Raw genomic sequence first — 24,064 nt, 5'->3', positions numbered from 1 at the left:
TATATATATATATCAAGACAAACGTGTTTCGATGTATGCATTCATGCGATATTTAAACAGTTTAAAAATAGCTATGGAGAGAATCTTCGTAGACATCTTCGTATTTAAAGTGTCATATTTACAATTGGCAAAAAAAAAGGGAGCACTTAGTGCGTGCCGAAAGATACCACGCAAAACCACTGCATTTAATACCTATTTTAACACACCAAATATAAACCTTTATGCTTGGCTTTCTAAATAAAGCCACTCCTTTTCGAAGTCGGATACTTGGTGAAATTTTCGAAGCATTCCACATATCATCGATTTTGTCAGTGAAAGTAATATTGACTGTAATAAAAAAAAAAAATGCATTACGTGACGATGTTGGCAAGTATAGAATTGGTTCATGGAGGGGAGCGTGTACTCGGAAAAACAAGTCTTGCCACAGGAACCCGATATCATGTCATCTTCAGTGAACGCGTGATGTGTCCCAATAAGGAGCCTTTATCAATCTCACTTCAAAAGATCTGAGCACTCGTCAACTTCGTAAACCAGTCAATGCGACATTCTAAATATATCATTCTTGGCACTTAATGTACCCGATGAGGTAAAGGATATGAAAAAAGAATGGTGAGAGAGAGAGAGAGAGAGAGAGAGAGAGAGAGAGAGAGAGAGAGAGAGAGAGAGAGAGAGAGAGAGACTTATGCAATGAAATAATATTCTACTGTAAATATAAGAAAGTTTTTTATTACTAATGGGACATTTCCTAAATGTTGTGATTCATGAAGTTAAAGAAAAGATGATATCAATCATTCACGCAGAATATAAAAAAATTACTTGTATTAAAAATAAAATAAAATAGTTTTAGACTTTATTCAGGTACTGATCTGAGTTAAAAGGTTGTTACACAGGACAAATTATACACAGCAGCCTAATGATTGTGCCATTAAAGTGTATTCACATTATTAAATATAAAATTTCATTTTATCTTTACCTTTTATAATCATTCTTTCCATTTTTAACGCGAATTCTTGGAGTTATTTTTGTTACAGAGGCCAAGTATTTGTTGGCTCAGTTCTTGAACATCTAACTGAAAATAATGTGAACACTGAGAGCTTTTCGTTATATTTAGTGAGTTGTGAGCTCTCTCTCTGTCTCTCATATATATATATATATATATATATATATATATATATATATATATATATATATATATATATATATATATGTATATATATATATATATATATATATATATATATATATATATATATATATATATATATATATATATATATATATATATATATATATATATATATATATATATATATATATATATATATATATATATATATATATATATATATATATATATATATATATATATATATATATATATATATGATAGAAATGGTTTTACTTGTCAGGAAATTCTTCCCTATATTCGGACACAGCACTTACTACCTGCCCAAGGTCCTGAGGGGAGGAATCGCCACATCCAATTCCAAGAAGAATGCAAAGTGCCAATAAGCGGAATGTGGACTACTTCCATCGATGAGATAAAAGCATTTACGACAGGAAAAGGAAGCAAGCAGAAAGAGAAGAAGAGAGAAGGAGAATCAAGGGAACGTGGAACAATCGCTTTGACCAGATAAGAATCTATGAAAGGGAAAGGAAACAAGAGATGAAAAGAGAAGAAAATTTTGCAGAATGACACCCTCATGGTGGCTCATGTTGTTATGGACCTCAGAATGTTGATGACATGTGCAATAACATACTTGTTAAAAATTTTATCGTGCTGTAGATGTTTCATATCTCAGCAAATATATTTAAAAATGTTTTCCCATAATCCCTATTCATCAAGCCTCAAGCTTCAATGAAACGCCTTCGTTCTGAAAAACTTCCTTAAAATAGTCTGTCTTCATAAGCGGTGATGTATATCACAAGAGAGTATCAAGCAGGAAAATAATTAGTATGAGAACAGACATCATAGCTGCAATGCATACCCGAAGTTCTATAATCCAAGAGAAAGCTGATGAAGTCTGAAGAATCTTTTAGGATAAGTCAAGAGGAAAAATAATCAGAGTCAATACAAAGAACTATAACTACGACAAAGAGCACATGTCCTTTTTTCGTGATCAGGACGAAACCTCTGATTATGTTTCAAGATTATACTAAGGGATTATCAGAAATGCAGAATGATTCAAATGGGGATGATGAAAATAACGGAAAACGGCTTTTGTACCCTATTATCAACATAAAAATTCTGTTTAGGTCTAACGCTTCAGGTAGGAGTCTTCAAGAAACTAATCCAAGAGTTAATGAAGAATCAATAATGACTTATTTTCCGAATGGAGGTGAACACTCAGATTGGGCCCAGTCCTCTTCCCCACCCGGAGCGGAAACGCAACACTGAATGACACAGTAATGTTAATCAATCGCATCGCATGCAGTGCTCCAGCTGACAGACACGAAGAGCCCCCATAACTGGGATGTGGACCGTAGAGAAAACCGTGCCATTTGCAGGCTAGCATGTAAGGTTTAACGGCCTTAAGTGCGTATTATCGTATTCTTTCCGCGTTCACAAATCTTAAAAATTGATTGATGGGTATAAGGAAATGAATAAATATAAAAAAAATTCTTGTTGGCTTACACTTATTAAAAATTGACACGCATGAATTTCAAGGTAATATCCCATGATCTTACTATGGACAAGATATGGCGTTTTGTTAAATATGTACAAATAAAGGCTAAGCATTATACTAATAAAAAAACAGCCTCTGGAAGAAGCATGAAAACACATACTTCAAGTCTGGACTTTCTTTTAGTAAACACTGAAATACAAATTCAACAATTCATGTAGAAGTTTACCAGTAAAGGCACAAGAAAAAAAAAAAACGAAGGGCTATCGCTGATCGTTTGATAAGCAGAGCTAAACCTTACAACGATTCGTTTACTCTGTGGACAAAATAACAACTCAGGCGCTCTGCAGAGATCGCCAAATGGATTGACAAGAGTACAGATGGCATTCGCTGCAGAGATTCAGGTAACCAGCGGCATGTTTTCTTGAAGAAAGGCTATTTATGAAAATAAACCAAAGATAAAACTGACAGTTGCGCCTTTGAATGTAGCAAATGTAGTATAAAGAATTTTCACTATTAAACCTTTGATTCGATCCCTTTTCTTGCAGAATTAGGCATCACATAGCTCCAAACGATAGTTTGGACAAAAATATATATCAGACTCGTGTTTCTAAAACAACAAGTATTTAAATTGTCCCCAGGATAATAATGACGTCACAATCCTTGGGCCTTCAGAAGAGACCCAAGGGAAATCAACAATGCAGTCATGGAAATCATCATGATGAATCAGGTCAATGTGCCACACACACACAACACTGCATTATAAGTGACAGGAGAGGTATGTAGGTTGTGCAGTAGTTTGAGGGATCTACAAAATAGGAAAGAAAGGGTCAAGAATAAAGTCATTAAACTTGTCAGATTACTTAGGCCAGTTAGATGCCATATATATATATATATATATATATATATATATATATATATATATATATATATATATATATATATATATATATATATATATATATACACACACATATACGTATGTATATAAAAATATATATACATATGTATACATTGTATGTATGTGCGTAAGTATCTTCGTATGTATTTGTATATGTACGTGTACTAGTGTACATGTCATGTCAAAATAAAGGTAAAGTTTGAATAATTTTGCAATTGCACCATACTTATTGTACAGAAAGTACGTTATATTACTAGACATTTGTTTTTTAGGAATTTTTACTATTTAATCGGATAGTTCATTAATCCTTTCACTGTCGGTGTTCAGCATAGAAAAAATAAATATATGATTACACACTGCATTTGATATGGTAAGATATATACGATTTCTTCAGAAACTAGATTGAAGGACAACACGGCACAGACAGCCATAGAGAGAGAGAGAGAGAGAGAGAGAGAGAGAGAGAGAGAGAGAGAGAGAGAGAGTGAATTCAGTAAAATAATAAGTGTGTGGTTTCATATCTTCCCTTAGTCTTAAAGTTTTTAATGGAAATGCATTAAGGCATTCATGAATTTTTCGTAGGTACTCAGACGAAAATTTAAATAAACTTTTTATTTCATGAAAGATCAGATCAGTCAGCATATAGCTTCTCATTCCAGTGTGTATGCAAATAAAGAATACAGTTTATTATTAACGACGTCTGCAGAACTCCCTCCCATTCGGGTTTCTTATACCGTGTACAAACCAGGCACATAATAAGAATTATATTGGAAGAGGATGTAACTTCTAAGTATCAGTCCTGAATACAGTACTGTACACAGTCTAAAAATTACGAAGAAAAAAGATCTGATTCACACTCACCTTGGTGTCTTTTTGCACGATCCAAGTGGAGAGAGAGGGTAAAATATACAAACACAAAAGCAACATCTCATTAAAATAGTGAAATCATGGACAAATCATCATGGAATCACCCGTAAATGATTGTGCGTGATTGGCGTTCAAAAGGCATCACTACAGACACATTACAACAGTGAAAACTGAAAAAAATAGTGATCATACGGTGAATCTATACACTACACAGCACTATCTACATTGTATTAGCAAGAATCGACAGACATTGAAAGAAAAAAAATATATTAAATAAGAAATAGGTCAATTAGCTGGGTGTTTCAGCGTTTAATTTCCATCAGAGACATCTTCAGTTAACTGGAATTAATCACAACTTTCTTTAAGTCCTATATGAAGACTCATAACGTAGAAGAAAGGCAGCCGCCAGCTTGTCCTCTGCCCTGCATTCGCAAAATTTGGACTTTCCCTTAATTTTCGTTTCTCTCTTGTGAGTAGTTTATTGTCTCTTGACAGGAGAGCCATCTTGTTCTGTCAGTGTCACAGTGGTGAAAATAATGATATTTCCAAACTTACCTTTATTTTTCTTCATCACAAACTGCATTGGCCTTCATCACGGGTCATGTAATGAAACGCTTAGGAAACAGCCTCTGTAACTTGAACAATATCGCAGACCTTCTGTTGCAAACTGTTAGAGTGACGTACGAGCAAAGTTAGAGGCCGAACTTCTTTTCACTCTGAAAATCCTCTTTCAGCTGACGAAGTTAATTCAGAACTGCTTTGTGAATCGTTAACTTGCGATGAAAGTGTAATTACATAATCCAAAATACACCTGACGACTACATCTGAGGCCATTTAAGTTGAATGCGTTGCTTTAATCATTCATCACAGAGTCAAGAGAAATAGGGTTTTATTCGTTCAACACGAACTTGCAAGAGGGAGGGTAGAGCAGAGCAGAGAGAGCAGAGCAGAGCAGGGCAGGGAAGTTATCCCGTCGGCCGCTGCGTGTAGACGACAGATACTTCCGATTGGACATGGCACCGGTTTCATGGCATGGTCAAATGGGCTGCTAATGGGACAGCAGCAGAGTGTGCTGGGCATTGGGTTGATTGAGAGAGAGAAAATAAATGCCTAGCAACAATGAGGTTCCTCTATCAATACAAGCAAGGGAGAAGCAATCAGCCGTGGCAGATAAGGGAAGCATTTTTCTAAGGATGGCCAAGAAAAATTTTCACCATTATTAATAATGTAAAAAAGAAACATTTCCAGTAATAAATATATCACTATTACCTGTATCAAAACACTCCAAAATGCTGCAGAACTCCACTAAGAAAATAAAGGAATAAAAAAAAAATCAAAGGCGTGGAAGTGTCAAAATGTGATTAGCTTTGCTTGTGAAAAGGTAAATGAAGAAAAAACTCTGATTGGTGATACAGCAGTGTGAGAAGCAGCAAAGGATCAATAAGAAAGAGAGGAATGATTATCACGTGCATAAACGGGTGGAAAGCCATAAAAATGGAGGAACTGATGGACACTACATATGAACAAGTGGGCCGAATGATTTATACATACAAATGATTATTTACATACGTACATACATAGTATATACACACAAACACGCACATATATCTTGTACATCAGCGTGCACACACCCAAAATATACTTACATACATACATGTGTGTTTATATATACTGTATATACGTAAACATCCATACATATAAATAAACTCACATATGAACACATACAGATATATACGTACATATAATGCAAATATATAGCTGTACATGGCACTGTGAGCATTTATAAGCCAGATCACGTGCGCGGGACTCTATGTGCACACACACACGTGTTCAATCTGACATACTGTATGGGATGTATGATTTGTGCGTGCGATGTGGCAAACGTGAATATATATCATAGGATGCAATGGAAACCTTTGTGAATGTTCAAAAGGGGAAAATGAAGGTTCGAGGTGTCAAATGGGATAAAGAAGAGTGAGTGTCACTAGGGTGGGTAGCAGACAGCAGCATCAACATCAGCAGCAGGAGCATCATCAGCAGCCTCGGTGCTATGCCAGCTGTGCCCGAGGTCCAGAGCGGCTGGCGTGAATATTTAGTGACAGCGATGGTGCCAGGCGCGCTGGCCACAACAACACTTCATGGTTATTTTTTTTTTTTTTTTTTTTTTTTTGGTAATAGGTCAAAATACCTCGTTCTTCTGGTGCCTAGGAAACATTGGTCCCGTCTTCTTGTTCCAAGTGGTGGGGTCGAGACATCCGCAACCAGCATCGCAGGCCAGTGGGTCCCGATCGGCTTCCGAGAGCCAAGGGTCGTGAGCGTTGCTGATGAAGTTCTCGAGGCCCGTAGCCACCCGCTGCATCCATCGCGGACGCTCCTTCGCCGGAGGCAGATGGCCTCGCGCTTCTAAACCCCCCGAAACCAACAAACCCCACACAATGATTTTGCGAGTGGTTGGTTGGTGGAGGGGTGGTTTTTTTTGGTGGGGGGGGAAAGGAACAGGGAAAGCCAGAGGTTAGTAGAAGGTCAGACGAAAATAGAGATAAGAAAATAAGGGCAACAAGAGGACGAAACCAACCAAAGACTAGCAAATGTAGCCTGCGAATTATTTTTTGAGACAAGAGGTAAGAGGGAGATCTTTAACTCTAGAAAAAATGAAAGAATATTCAATAAATATGTAGAGCAAAAGAGTAAGAAGAACAGACAGCAATACCTACTGAAAAGATAAAACACTAGACATCTTAGTTATTAGCGTTCAGTAATAGTGACATTATGTAATCTATACCAAAAAATGAGGACATACAATTTTAATACGTAAGTAGTTGTCATGTGTTACAGGAAGCTGCTAGTCTTTCAAATGAGCTTCTCAGTATCCTAAAAAATCTAGACTAGTGGTTAAGTATCAAGAACTAAGTCTAGAGCCATTCTGAAACACTGATATCTGTAAGATTACCGTACTCTTGAGGCTTCATCCTCAATACACCAGGGTAAGGCAAACACAGTCTGGGGTGGCCAGGAAAATGTTAATCAGAATTATTATACGATTTACAATTAGTCCAATGTATTATATAAATCTACTGTTAAAAAGGTAACTTTTAACAATAGTCAAATATTGAAAACATTCATTACATCAATATCCTCCATTTACAAATACAACATCAAGCACTAAGAGTGTTTTGTATGTAACTACAGTTTACTCTATTTACCAAACACACATACGTATACACATTCATACATACATATATTTAATTATATACAGAAAACATATATTGTTATGCACGCGCGCTCACACACATGTGTATGTACATTCACACAAATGCGCACATCTCAACGGCATCAACATTATAAACTTGAAAAACTGAGTCATGGCTTTCTATTCAAAGGAGACCCTTGAGCAACAAAATGGAAAACCAGAAGCCTCTACAGAAAACTATTCAATAAAGTCCGTTACATAAATCAAATAAACAAATAAAAGGACAACACTGATACTGTAAGCAGGGGGACACACAGCCAGCCATGCATTGTAATAAACAGTAAGCAATTCTGGCTCTAACAAAGCTACAACTGCTATCTATTAGTCAGGTGAAGACTACAGCAATGGTACAGAGCAGAGAGAGAGAGAGAGAGAGAGAGAGAGAGAGAGAGAGAGAGAGAGAGAGAGAGAGAGAGAGAGAGAGAATCTCAGATATATTTTATATATGTATATACACATATATAAAATATATCTGAGTTTCTCTTTCTCTCTCTCTAAATATATATATATATATATATATATATATATATATATATATATATATATATATATATATATATATGTATATATATATATATATATATATATATATATATATATATATATATATATATATAGATCATGTACATATATATATATAAAATAAATATGAGATAGCTATATATGAGATCAGAGAGAGAGAGAGAGAGAGAGAGAGAGAGAGAGAGAGAGAGAGAGAGAGAGAGAGAGAGAGAGAGAGAGAGAGAAACCACAGGCATCTACAGGGTGGTCCATGATACCTTTTCTTTTTAAGTTGGAAGAGCGTGCAAAATTTAGGGCCTTGTGTAAACTCCTTCAGCTGTCGTTGTTCCTATATCAATGAATACAATTTGTGAAAATATATCCGTGACCAGTTCTCAGATTTTTCGAACATTTGAGAAAAAATAGGATTAATCTGTGTGTTCAAGAAAGAGAATGCAATCACAGTATTTCCCATCTCAACATAAAAACTTATCACAAAAATATAGTTCGCAAAATGCAGGTTTAAACATACTGATGAATGCATCTGGCGCTAATTTGCAAGGAAAAGAGACAAAGACAAATCAAGCAAATCGATATAGGAACGACTATGACCAAGAGGAGTCTGAAATTCAGTTTTTGGAAAGTAAAGATTGACTTTATTAGAGCATTATTTTATAGAAAGAAAAATCCGATGCGAGTCGTTAACAATTACGAGACTTTCAGCCATGAGCATATCTGTCACAGACTCTGAAAGGCTGAACATCAGTAGACTTGACTTAAAACAAGGAAACGCAACCTTCAAGTCTTACATGGTTTACTGAGTGTGTTGCATAAGTAAAATTGCAAGATGTTAAAAATCCAAATGCATTAGGGTTATATAAAAAGGGTATAGGGTTTAAGATCTTTATTTAGAGCAAAATACTGTAAATTATAGATCTCCACATCTCCTTGAAATAATGTGAGCAGTTGTAAATACTGGGTGCATAGAATCATATCAAGTCTTAAGTTACTTATTTAAAAAGGCGCATTATTTTCATAAGAAATGTAGTTAACATACAAAAAGTTATATCATAATTTTTGAGGTAATATGTAGAAATATATGAACAAATCTAATTTTGCGATCTCATATGCTAGGAAAAGCATACATAAATATGTATCCATGATTTCATTATATTACACTATTTAGAACTAAGCTTAGCCGAGTAAAACACAATGAAGGTTTCAAAAGTTTTCCCTAAAACTTACAGAAACAGACAATGTGTTCTGAAAGTGAGAGATTCAGTTACATGTACATAGTCACACCAACATTGCCGTTGACTCTGCTAAGGATCTTAATATTAACGTCTTAAGATAAGATCATTGGAATCAATGCAAGAGCGCTCCGCAGGCAATAAAGGAAGAGCGAAGATGTACAGAACTCAGACCTTTTGTTAAAATAGATTATAATCGTTCATTTATGAAGTGTTTTAAGGTTCGTTTAATTCAGGGGTTAAGTACAATAGCTCATTGCATCAAGACAGCCATGAAAAGTTTCATAAGAGGCAAAAGTAAATTTTCAAAACTAAACCATACTTAAAAGGAAACAAAAAAATAAGAAACATTTCCTCCAACCCTTTTCCTAAATATGGCATGGGTGACTCTCTTATTTCCTTAAAATCTTTAAACAGTGTTGTTTCTTGAAATGAAAGTAACTTTCTATAATTTCTGCTACCATTACAAGGCCACCTTTAATAAACATTTACCTTAATTCCATCACCAATGGAAATATTATACAAAATAAAAAACACTAACCATTAAGCAAATCTACTCTATGGAACTTTAGGTTTGCTTTCAAGTTTCTCTTATAACAACAGTATAATGGTAACTTCAGTTCCTTGAATGAAAGGCCCTCTCCTTCCAACAAATTCAACAAATAAAACCAATTTCAAGCAAGGAAACAAATACATAAGCACCTGCATTACCGAATCACTCCATCATACATGTATAGGTTCAAGATACATTGCCAATGGTTTCAAGAGCAAAATGTGGCGATAAATAAATGAATAAAAATAAATGTTCTGATGATTCTGAAAATAGTTCAGCATTTGTGTTTCTAATTTCTTCTGTTTTTGCACACTGGGAAACTATACTGCCTACAAAAAGGCTTTCACTTCTCTTCCTTGCTAATGTTATAGAAACAGATGCATACAGACCAACAGGAGAAAAAGAAAAAAAAATTACTTAATCTAACTCAAGAGTTGCTAAATCTCAATGGGAAAGGAGCAGTTTAGAAAATGAGAAGACGGCATGAAGACCCAACTGCAACTGATGCAAAAGGTTTAATAGTATTTTGTTCATTTGTCTTATCTGGTTTTATTCCCTTCTCTTATAATTACGGTTAGAATTATGAGAGTTTCGACGCTCTGAGACTAAATTTATAACCACTATCAGAAAAAAATGAAGGGTAACTATGAACAATTTCAGGTTTAAATTTTCATTTCTATAAGTGATTTTTCTAAGTAGCACTTTTCACTATTTTTTCGAAAAACTCAAGACTTTCCTTCCACTTCTGGCGAAAATAGAGGAACAGTCTTCCTAACCACTTACAGTAAAACTAAAGATGCTATTCTCATCCACTGATATGCAACAATAAAACCGTCTTATTGCCATTACCGGTAAAATATCAAAAGGCATTATGACTTTCGCATAATTTACATCAATTTCAAATGACGTTTTGAAAAACTACCTACTGACCAGTACCTCGAAGACTTATAATAATTAGACAAAGATCGTCTTGAATCATTTATTAAGCAAGACTTATCGATTATTAAACATGCAATGTATTTTCAGTTCAAAAATGAGTGAATGTTTGTATACTGCTGAATATTCTATTAACGATGACTCTTGTATACATGACAACGAGTCCGTTCAAAATGCCCTTGCAGTTTAAAATAACTTTTTCTATTCTGCGTGTGTAGCTGGGAAACTTTTCACAACCAACATACCATTAAATAATGTAGAGAGAGAGAGAGAGAGAGAGAGAGAGAGAGAGAGAGAGAGAGAGAGAGAGAGAGATTTTTTCGATTCGGTGTCTGTCTTAGAGCGAAATAATCTCTCTCGGGGCCTCAACAAAAAGAAAAGATTGCCAGTGGATATATCTTAAAAGGCAATTGCCTTCTTTTCATTTCTTTTCAAGCTGAAGGTCGTTCGTAAATTTTTCCTCAGAATCAAGTTCGCTCGCTAAGTCCCAAATGGTAACACCAAACCATTCTCCAAATCTCTTGTGAATAGACCAGTGAATAAAACAACAAAGCCAACTGGTAAAGACAAAAATCTCGGGAACCTTCTCCCACCCAGAAATCTTTCGGGGTAGGATGTATGAGAAACTGCTCTCGTTATCCTCAAAGATAAGATAAGATTTTGCGGAGGATTTAAAATCTCTCACTTTCTTTTTTTGCTCTCCTGTCTTAAGGCGCCCTCGGTGAGCAAAGACTCCCATAAGGCTGGGACAAGATGGCCAAAGTCTTAAGCCTGTGTACATTACAGTGAGATATTAGTCATAAACTTCTGACGCAGCCTGTTAGGTAGGGTTAAAAGCAGTTCCACGGAATGAAAAAGATGAAGTTTCATATGAAACTGTCTAACCGATAATGGAAGTTGATTATAAAGTGAGTAATACTTATCAAAATCATAAGTTTTATAATCAATTCTACGCACACACACATATAACTACACACACCTGTATGTATGTATGTATGTATGTATGTATGTATATATATATATATATATATCTATATATATATATATTATATATATATATATATATATATATATATATATATATATATATATATATATATATATATATATATATATATATATATATATATATATATATATATATACTGTATATGTTTATATGTCACTAAATAGCGCGTGACAATATATTCAGCTAAGGCCACAGGAGAAATAAAAGAAAGGAGTACCAAGCGCTTTCGTGTTATTTTAATATATTTTCGAAGTACAATGCTAAAAACACCGAGAATATCTTTCACAAGTAAACAAAAAAGCTGAAAAACTACAACAGTGGCTTTTAACAATCAAAATGTACTTATTTTACCATACAGAGATCTCCTATGTAGGGTTCCAAGTTTTTGCAAGGATTTTAATATTGGTGTTCTTTTTAAATTTTCAAATACCTTGAAAAACCTACTAATAAGGAATTCTCCCAGAGTTTCTCAGGACTGCATTTACAGGGTCCCTGCATGAATTGCAAGTGTTTTTTACGTAGGAATATCTCGGAAGGGACTGGAGACAAGAATTAAACAACAGATATAGTGTGAGAACGGGTCAAATGTCGAATGCTCTATTTTTACTCATTTATAATTTTAATCATATGATTAACTGGGAGGGGAAAAAGGTTGTTTTATATTGTCAACAATATTACTTGTAGAAATGTTATTGACTCTGCTTTGATTAAATATCACGGCGACTTGCTGAATGTAAGCCAGGGTATGCACAAACTAGACGCATTTGTTGTTGAAGAGATTTGTGAGGTTTCTTTTTAATCACCTGTTGAGCTGTTCTGTACCTACTGTACTGGTTTTAACCGGATTTTCAATGTTTGTGTTGGCATTTTTTCAGCTTTTATGTTTACTTTGTTAGCTATTCTCGGTGTTTTTAAGCACTGTACCTCGAAAATGTGTTGAAATAACACGAAAGCGCTTGGTACTCCTTTCTTTTATTTTTCTGTGGCCTTAGCCGAATATACATATGTATCATTGTCGTGAATTTATAGGGACTGACTTCATCAAAATTTATGCTAGAGGAACTGAGTTGAATTATCCAAAAATTTCAAATGAGAAATCTACGAAGAAAACGAAAAAATTTCCATTTTATGAAGAATAATAAGCCTTCCAAAATAGAAAATGATTTATTACAGTCATACACTGTGAAAATTGTCCAAAACAAACATTGCTCCACTATACCAAGACTAGGTGTTCTTAAGCACCTGATACCATGACTGGTAAGTCTCACAGACAAGACAGTGATTGTGTTTACATGTTCCCAACATGAAACGGATGCCTTAAGAAGTATCCCGGTCTGGCTGATAAAGGACTCGCTAATCTCGTTTAAGAACAATACTGACAGAACAGGACACGTTAATATCAGATACATTATATGCACATGTACAGTAAATGGATTTAAACACTGACACTGAATAGATTGGGAAAGTCTTCAAGACAATATTTTTTAAAGTTGTCAAAATATCAGTGAATTAGCAATGAAATGCCTTACTGAACAATTTTGAGTCTTAAGCTTTACAACTTGATTATTGTATCTCTAGAAACCTGTAATGAAGTCAATGCTAACCTGATGTTTTATTTGGTTTTAATACATCATTTAACAAGGGCCTTTATTTCCATTTTACGTGATACATTTGGTAGCTAGTTTTCGATGTTAGGTTTACTGAGGTTCTACTACGTACGTATTTATCACCTGAATTTTTGTAACTTATTCGATTAATTATGCATCCATTCATTTTTGCATACGTACACTCACATGTGCATACATACACAAATATATACACATATTATATATATATATATATATATATATATATATATATATATATATATATATATATATATATATATATATATATATATATATATATATATATATGTGTAAATATATATATATATAGCTTTTATAAAATCATTATTGTATAGTAGATAACTACTAAGAAAATGAAACATAAAACCGACCACATATATATATATATATATATATATAATATATATAATGTGAGACTTTAAAAATCATTATTGTAAGTAGAGAACTACTAAGAAAATGAAACATAAAACCGACCACATATGAGACCCAGGGGAAAACCATGAACTTTGCTAAAGAACTGTCTTGTTATAACTTCTTCAACAAATTAAGTACGGTATTGATTCTATAAAACCAAGGCTCATATTTGAATCTTGTTAATGAAAGTATTTCATGAGTCTATTGATCTGCATTTTCATAACTTACTGCCAACAATTAACGGAAGCCTCCAGCTAGTAGTATCACAACATTCTTGATAAAGGGAAAACCGAAATGCTCGGCGTCCAAACCGACTGGGCTGCAGCCAGACAATATTCATTAGGGTTCCGAGTACTCTTCAGAAACAGTCGTTCTGGACTGCCTGATGGTTTTCGGTAATGGAGGTAATGAACACCAAGAAAAGGACGGGAATCTCGGTTCCACTAGAAATCGGTCCTCTTGCGATTCCAGATACTCAAAACGAATTTGGAAATGGCAAACAGTAACTTCAGAAAAACTAAATCACAGAATTTTGCCTGGCGGTTAAACAAATAAGTAACCGTCCTCTGGGAAATATTTGCAATAAACATTGTAAGTTTAGCACAGACGGAAAACTCAGTAAACGATTTGTTGTTTTGGCCTTAGTGGCTTTCAGTTTGGTATTTCAGTGCAAGGACAGTTTTTGAATTATGTCTTTCTTGGCATGACAGAAATTCCGAAGGAAACTGGTTCAGGAATAGTTCTGACTTGCTTTGAGAAATTCAGGATTCTCCTTTGTAGGGATATTTTTTTCTACATTTGAAATATTCCGATAATTGAATAGCTCTTTTACCTTGCTAGATTTCATGTTTCCTTCTGAATGTACAGCCAAACAGATATTCTCTGGAGAGCTGCTCCCGAAAGAACATGTCCAGAGGAACTTGCGCGACGAGTCAGTCCGTCTTCCGTCTTCAAAGAATTAGTACCAAAAATAGATGATATGACGAAAAGGCAGGTACCAAAATAGATGTGAGCCAAAAATACTCGTTCCAGTTAACTAGATTAGTTCTTGTTTACTGGATTATTGATTGTTTAATAGTTCTTATGGGTTATTAGATTCCACGTTTCTTACGCCCAATGAAGGAGGCTGATTCTTGTAAAAGATTCCTTTGTCTTGAAGGATTGTCATTCTGTTGCACCACTTGAAGGGTATTGACAGAGGAAGTTTTTCTTTGTAATATTTGATTTCTTCCTCTATACATCACTTGAAAAAGTAAAAACCCTCGAAGAAACTGGTTTCCTGTACTTGCTCAGGAGACCTGGTATGTATTAATCTGCTCAAAAAATTCTTCTTCTACTCTGTTGTGCTATGGTCTTTATTATCTTCCAGGTAATTCGTTCAGAAATCAGATTTTTTACTTGCCTCACTGTAAGACATGCTCATCCTTTGGAAGAATATGAATCATGAAAGGCATTTCTGACCCAATTGCCTGTCGGTCTGGTTAATCCTTTGTACCTTGCTGACTAGATACCTTACTCACCAGGACCCGGTACTCTTGACAGTCCGTCATCAGGTTTGCTTGAAGAGCAGTGACTGAAGTATACCCCAAAAATGGATTCAGGCATGTTTCTTGACAGTCTTTCAATAGCGGATTATCACGGATGTCGGTTTGGTTCATGCGCCTGTGGCAGTTCGTCAGAAATAGCCCTAAATAAATGACTGATAAAATCAATGACAAAAGCTGAATTTTATGACAGTCTTCATGCTTGGCCAGACGATGATTTTATCGTTTTTCTTTTATACTTTTATTCTTTATTTGTCAGACACTTAATAAAATACTTAGGCTCTACCGAAAATAATAAGGGTGTCGAAGCTATCTTTGGAGAATTACATGCCTTAAAAAACTGAATTTCATACTTGTGATTTTCTATAAAAAATATTAAATGGCATTTATAAAGACTGCATTCTCAAGAACGGCATGAAATGAAACAGTATCAAATAAATAATCTCATCTTTGTTTGTTATCACTGATTTTTTGCACAAAGTATGTGCAATAAACCCTACAAGAGACAAGGCAGCTTAATATCAATTAATTTCAATGAAGCCATTGGCTACTGAACTAAAATGCGTCACGCTAAGTTTACGACCATAAACCTTTCCATCTTAGGTAAAATGTTCTCGTTACCAAAAAGAATATAAAACTGGCGAGAAATGAAGGGTCGCGGGGGTTGGGGGGGGGTAGTGGTGGAGGAGGGGGGCGGTTGAGTTAACACAAATTCGAGAACTGCCACGCTTCCAAGGCGTTAAAAAAAAGTCGCAGAATAATTACGCAGCGGAAACTTCTGAAATTCTAGCCCTCTCCCACATAATATTAGAATGACTTTTTTTAAGAGAACCACTAGACAATGGGTGAGCAGGGGTAGGGGTCTTGGTCTTATTTTTGTCTTGTTTCTCAATTTTTTTTGTAAGAGGGTCTTTAGGACGAGGTTGCAGTGAGCTTTTCTTTTACAGCAAAATTCCGAAGCATAAAAAGACCCGTAAGTGGAGCATCGTGCGTCAACGATTCAAGGAGATCAAATACTTATAAATTTGGTAAAAAAAAAAAAAATGTTTACAGGGATGATACCAAGAAGGAATACCTGCACAGATCGGGGAGATTCTTATAAGGTTTCAAAAATCCGGTCTAGAGGAAAGGGGAAATCAGAATGAAAATAACCTCACTTGCTTGACATGGCAATTTTCAAATGGGAAATAAGAAAAGAACAAGAAAATAAATAATATATATATATATATATATATATATATATATATATATATATATATATATATATATATATATATATATATCTACTGGATACACGCCCTTTCGAATACAAATATTTGATAAAAAAATGTTTCTATTTGATATACTCCTCAGAGAAAAAGTTAACAAATGCAAAAATTAAGTGTACACACAAGCCATAAAAGCTTCGAAGTTGAAACTTGTTTCCTAATATTCGCGTACCTTCAAGGAATAACGGAAAAGTAAAAGAGAAAAGTATAAAAGGCGAGATGCCAAGATCGAAGGCTTTTGGAAGGCAGAGTGATAGGAACGGCAGCCAGGGTTAAGTGTGATATGACTTCATGTAACATATGCAGATGAACGTAATCTCACTTAACTTGAGTCGCTTTGGATAAAATCTCCAATACAAGTCTCTCGTTACCCTTAGGGGATTTCTTTCTTCCTCTATTTTAGGAGTGAGGACTATCTTTTCGTTAAGAACTGAGCATGAAGCTGTTCCCTTTAAAAATGTCATGGTTACGGAACCATGGTTTACGATCTCCTGATCATGAATATATTTTTCTAAATTCTTGTTCAGGACTTAGTTATTGCCTAATTGGTTCTTTCCTTGGAGTAAAATATTGAAAGAAAACTATTACTATAATTATAATTCCTTTTAACTGCAGAGTCACTTCAAGAAGAAATTATAGAGAATATAATGTATAGTTTCAATACAGACGTATCTTAGAATTATTCTCCCTTTAGAAACATTCTCTTCTCCCCAGGACAAGGGTACATTCACTCCTCTTTCTTCGCTTTCATTTTCCCCACTTTAGATGTATTTGCTGTTGTATTTGCTTGTTCTACAAGGAAAATTATCTCATAATTTTCATTGATTGCTGATAACAACTTTTACGTCAATGCTGTTCTTATTTGTCCTGTTCATTGTGACCGTCATATTTATTTTAGACTTCTAATCCGTGGAAGTTAACTAGGAAAAATCATGGCCCTTTCGTTTGGTTTACAGGAATGCATGTCCATACAAATAATGATAACAATAGTCATATTTAAAATATACTATGTATAGTGTGTATATAGTATTTCTGTTAGGAATGAGTGCATTAATCTTCAAATATAATTTTCTAACTTCAATGTACTAAGCAAAGTTATGAAACTTCAATAACAACTGGTTTGCTGACCAAAAATTTGTAATCATTAAAGAGAGAGAGAGAGAGAGAGAGAGAGAGAGAGAGAGAGAGAGAGAGAGAGAGAGAGAGAGAGAGAGAGAGTTTGTCATCGACATCCTTTCATATTACTGCTGGTATAGATTACAAATAGCTGTACAGCAAGGTAGAACACGATTGCTCAGAAGCTTTATTAAATCGTCATTCCTTTATAAATCTTTCCTAAGATAATTTCTGCTTTAAAGGCGCATTTATTCAGTGAAAGATTATATAATAAGTATTAAAAGGATACACCTCCCTTTGAAGCAGGTTAGGCACATGGACCACGGCGTTTTATGAAGGATGGAACTACGTGGTCATATTTACATGAAAGGCTGAAGTGGGACAGACGCAATCCTCTCAGAATGTGACACCGATAAAGAGAGCTTCTTGTAAAATATATAGCAGTGAAAGATATATTTTATAATAATTTTCTATGTTGTCATTGGAAAAGAGATCTGATGTCTGTAGACATACTTCGCTGCATTTCATCAAGGATAAAATGTTGTATGTTAAAGTACACAAACAGAGAGAGAGAGAGAGAGAGAGAGAGAGAGAGAGAGAGAGAGAGAGAGAGAGAGAGAGAGAGAGAGAGAGAGAAACTAGCCAGAACTCCACTGCCAAATAACAAGATGAGAATTCCTTGTTGAGAATAATATTTGGTTCACAAGACGATGTTGCAAATGTTTCCTCGTTTTCCCTTACAGTAACATAGATACTGGTCAGGGCAATCAAATGTTACTTCCAAATAAAGCGACATGAAGAATTCCATTTGAGTTTCCGTTAAAAACCATTTTTATATATGTATGTATATTATACATATACATATAAATTATAATATGTATATATGAATAATATATATATATATAATAATATATATATATATATATATATATATATATATATATATATATATATATATATATATATATATATATATACACATACCGCTTTCTTCACATGCTCTCCTCAAAAAAGTTGCTGACTGTTCTACGTTTAGTTTCTTATGAACGAAATACAATGTACCCTCCCAAGTGAATACCAACTTTCCATCTTTTGTTTCAGTTGCAGCAGGGGCATCTTTTTTACTTTTAATATTGGGTTTCATTACCGATCTAACTAAAAAAAATATGCTTTCTATTTTATTAAAATATTATATATATACATACACACTGCAGGCTTCAGGTTAGTTTCGGAGGTTTGTTAAAAGGGGAAAAAGTCAGCAGACTGTCGGGGAATAGAGAAAATAAAATAACTTCAAATCATATCGACTACAATACAATATTCAAGTTACTGAAGCCATGTCAGATATAAAAAAAAGAATACATGAAAGGAAATAACTCTGGCTGGCATGCATCTATTGCTCTAACCTCTACATTTTTGGGCCTGCCTATGCTTCTTTATTTAAAATTCTATATAGTTTGTTTTTAGAATCTTTCTGTGGAATCTTTTACCTCTGAACACTGTCATATGAATCAATTTCTAAAGCTTTAAAGTACTGATTTTTCTGAGGATGAAACATAATTATAAAATATATTATACCTTTGACAGTTGCCCAGTCAATGGATTGGGAGGCTTCGAAGAAGGCTGAGGCTCCACCATAAACCTCCTGCTCGGATTCCTTCACAGCGGATTTAGGCACATAAAATGTCTTGCCGTTGATAACGACAACGTTGCAATCAAGTTCTCTCAACTTTTGCCGAATCTCAGCTATGCTACATCCTTCAAAGCTCTCAGCAATAGGAACCAGAGGTTCATCCTCCCCACATACATCCAAGTCAGAGTTCCTCTTATCAATGGAATCCTGCGCTCTAGTATCCTTCAGCGCAGGCCTTCTCTCCTTCACGTCTACTACTGTCCTAACGCCTAGAGTAGATTGGTCCTTGTCCCCGGAATTAGGACTTTTCTTGGGTTCACTGTCCGAGTCCCCTGGGGCAGCTTCTGAAAACCTCACCGACCTGTTCAAGTCCCCTTTCCTCTCATCGTTTCCTATCAACCTACGTGTTTCAGAGTTTTCGTCGACGAGCGACGTTTTCACACCACTACTGGATATTCTCACTTCTAACGAGCGTCTATGCCTAGGCTTGGGTGGGGGACAAGGAGGTGTACGGTAAAACTTATTGGGACGCACGATCTCATATTGTCTCTCAGAATCCGTGGCGGACACTATACTGATTTGGTCAGGAGCTTTGACCTTGAGCAAATTATCACTACCTTGAGACAGGACGGAGCATCTTCCATCTTCACCAGACACCTGAATCCGGGGAACATCTTCCTGTACAAGTGCACCATACTGACTGGGGTCTCTATATCTGGGCTCGTCAGGGAAGGGTCTAAAATCTATCTCATAAGGTCTTAAAATAGGTCTAGGCTTATAATCTTCTACTCTTCTAAGGGGAGCCCGATTGCTTGAGGGAGGTATGACGAATTGCACCCTTTCATCCTTGTCATCAGCGTCGAGACTCCCCACCCGAGCCAGGATCTTCTCTCCGATGGGTTCCACATACATGTAGGCCTGACGGGCCCTGCCACTGACAGCCTGCACCACTTCATTCTTCTCGATCTCTTCGATCACTCCACTCACTTCCTCGACAAACTTACTCTGCTTAATACGTCCTACCGGCTTCTCGATAACGATGGCCGCCTTTTGCACCGTCGCCTTCGCCGTTTGGACCAAGGCCCCATGTTCCAATTCGTCCAGTTCAGAGTCGAAGCGATTGATAATTGAACCTCCCTTTGACTCAAGTGCTGAGTAGGCATTTCGGGCGGCGGTAAACACAGCGGAGTGAGCCAGGCGGCTACGGGAGCCGCCATCATCAAATTCACCGCCACAATTGCTGGGACCAGCGGCCACACCCTCGCCGCCATGCTCTCCTCCGACGTCGAGACTTGAGGCCTTGAGAAGGGGCGGGGGTTTGGCGGTCCGTTGCTGGGCGGAGGTGCGAATGTCACACACCTTGGCACTGCCCGTCAGGCTACTACTCCGCCGATGGGACATGACGACCTTTGCTGGGCCATCGCTCTCAACGCGGCACGGCCACCACTCCTTCTACAGCAGTTAATCAGTGACTACGAGCACCAAAACCCATGCAACGCCATCATCCTCACAGGCCACCTTCGGAGTTATTATGCTCATTTAACAAACACACAACAACATAGTATAAAAAAACAAATTCAACTGTCTCCTTCCACTGGGCTACAACACTTCACAGACTGAGAAGAGTACAACCTGCAACTTACAGAAAAAAAAAATTACGGTTATGCAAAACAAACCACTTCTTGTCGCATTTTTCAGATTTTCAGCTATACACACAGAACATGTTTTAGAAACAACCAAGAGACTGTTGAAATCCTAAATAATCGATATTCTTTGTAAAAAGGACTGTTCTCCCGCTGAGTCACTGTCTACTCGGTGTACAGATAGCAACTGACACCTGGGTCAAGGAGGCGGCGAGGCGCACAGTGTGTAGGTATCCAGGTGGGCAGAAGTGCGACTCGCATAATATCAACACGGCTGCATACTTACGGATCACGCTACACTACTTACTATACGCTCGGCAAGTGACTTCCTTACCTACGCTTCCCTCCCCCTACTCAGGCAACCCCTTGGACGAGTTAACAAACCCTCGTTCCCTTATTTATATTTGGCAAGGCACACCATCATGACGGCAATGAACACCCAGAACATATATCAAACAGCCTGGAATACTTTGATGTCTAAAAGCATTCACACAAAAAAATCCTACAGTTCTGGAAACACAAAGATATACTAAAAATGCTTTGAGACAACAAAATGATTTTAAGCTATTTAAATGCAAAATCTTTTAAATTTCCTTCTGTTGCTGTCGACTCGATTTTTTTCACAATTCTCGAATGTGATAAAAGTCCAGTGTCCTTTGAAAAATGATTTTTTTATATATTACTAATAAAACCATGAATAATAGTAACCTTGTACCGTTGTTCCAGCATTACCCACACCACGACGTAATAACGATTCCTTTATCAGTAATATAATTGTTCTTAATAAGAAATATGCACTAAGTACAAGTATGCAGGTAAGTACATAAGCCCTTATATATATATATATATATATATATATATATATATATATATATATATATATATATATATATATATATATATATATATATAATCATGATAAACATATATATATATATATATATATTCAAACCCGCAGCCGACTATATATATATATATATCCGTGTAGACATATATATATATTTATGGATGTTACAGACTATATATATATATAAAAACATATCTCATATATAAATATATATATATATATATATATAATCATCCTTCAAAGAAGGCATCGTGCTTAATTTCATACAAAATGGGAATAAAAGCAAAAGAAGAAGAAGAAGAAGAAGAATACAAACGTCATTTAATATCCACTTCACGCTACTTCGGGAACATCCCCAGTGGGGAATTATCACCAAAGGTAATTTTTTAAGTGTTAAATGGATTGCTACCGCCGGGTCTCGATCCCTCGACACAGTACCTTCCAATGACTCCATTCGACGGTCAAACCATTGAGCCACCAAGAGAGGCATAAGTTAATGCCGAGCCTGCCGCACTTATTTACCTGTCGAGAGCGGGGAAATTGTACTTGGCTTCGGTATTAACCCAATTCCACCATGATAGCTCATTGGTACGTTTGGAACACGCAACTCTTATTATGAAATTTTTATCACACCCTGATTTATATACAGTAATGAAGCTACAAATTTCGTTTAATATCCAATTCACGCTATTCTGAGAATATCCCCGATGGGGAATTATCACCGAAGGGGAATTTTTTAAGTGATAAATGGATCACTTAAAAATTCCCCTTCGGTGATAATTCCCCATCAGATATTCCCGAAGTAGCGTGAATTGGATATTAAACGACATTTGTAGCTTCATGATAGTATATAAATCACGGTGTGATAAAAATTTCATACATATATATATATATATATATATATATATATATATATATATATATATATATATATATATATATATATATATATATATATATATATATATATATATATTCAAGGACTTATGTACTTACCTACATACTTGTACATATTTTTGATTAAGAACAATAATGCTGTTGATAAAGGAATCGTAATCAAGTCGTGATGTGGGTAATGCTGGCACAGCAGTACAAGATTACTATTTTTCGTGGTTTTATCAGTAATACAAAAAACCAATTTTTTTAAAGGACACAGGACTTTTATAATATATATATATATATATATATATATATATATATATATATATATATATATATATTATGTATATACCTTATATATATATATATATATATATATATATATATATAAATGGTATATATATATATATATATATATATATATATATATATATAGTCCTTATGCATGTACATATGTAAATGGTACTTTACGTCCCCACCGTTGGATACTTAAACACCAGTATTACCTGTTATTGCAAGTGCAGGTAAGTAAAAAATGTAAATGCTAAGAAAGATAATTTGTCTGAGAAAAAAAAACAGTATTGCATAGTAAGTAAACCGTTATATCAAAATCACACACAAATGCACACATACACTATATATATATATATATATATATATATATATATATATATATATATATATATATATATATATATATATATATATATATATATATATTTTATAGGTATATATAATATACATATAAAATATTCTCGTGATTCAGATACTCACACAAACATATAAATATACAGTATATATATAGTATATATATATATATATATATATATATATATATATATATATATATATATATATATATATATATACATATATACATATATACATATATTTACAGTCCAATTGCTATCTTGAATAAGCAATTTACTTCTTATACATATCCATGAAACGAAGACGCCTAATATATTCACTGAACAGTATCTCACTGCAGTGGTTCTTTGTACGTGTGCATGCTATTAATCTATCAATTTTATTTCAAGAAGAATAATGAGACATGACCCTCTTCCAATTCCTCTGATATTTCACATCAAATGTTACTTGTGTTTTGAACGCCTGTGAGGGCTTAAGATTAGCCACAGGATTAAAACCCCAGAGAAAATAACCAATACTTGTGAATCTGGTCTATATATTTTTACTTCTT

At 35.0% G+C, this 24,064-nt stretch overlaps 1 protein-coding gene across 5 annotated transcripts in view; it reads right to left on the bottom strand.

Moving 5' to 3' along the window:
• The window catches only part of LOC136833121 (sodium channel protein 1 brain-like), a 564,124-nt gene that overhangs the window by 515,510 nt on the left and 24,550 nt on the right, over nucleotides 1–24,064 (bottom strand). For 4 of the 5 annotated variants that reach the window (XM_067094770.1, XM_067094772.1, XM_067094774.1 and 1 more), the window contains exons 2-3: nucleotides 19,440–21,132; nucleotides 6,581–6,795 (exon numbers count right to left, since the gene is read on the bottom strand). In XM_067094770.1, coding sequence (XP_066950871.1) covers nucleotides 6,581–6,795; nucleotides 19,440–20,895 — 1,671 coding nt within the window. In that variant the 5' untranslated portion in view covers nucleotides 20,896–21,132. Of the gene's footprint in view, nucleotides 1–6,580; nucleotides 6,796–19,439; nucleotides 21,535–24,064 lie in introns of those variants that run through there. The other variant, XM_067094771.1, reaches the window with a different exon arrangement.

Source organism: Macrobrachium rosenbergii, chromosome 51 (assembly GCF_040412425.1).
Source record: "Macrobrachium rosenbergii isolate ZJJX-2024 chromosome 51, ASM4041242v1, whole genome shotgun sequence".
In the NCBI taxonomy this organism is placed as follows: domain Eukaryota; kingdom Metazoa; phylum Arthropoda; class Malacostraca; order Decapoda; family Palaemonidae; genus Macrobrachium; species Macrobrachium rosenbergii.
Note: the sequence above shows the minus strand (reverse complement) of the source record. Positions and strands in the feature narration are given on the sequence as shown.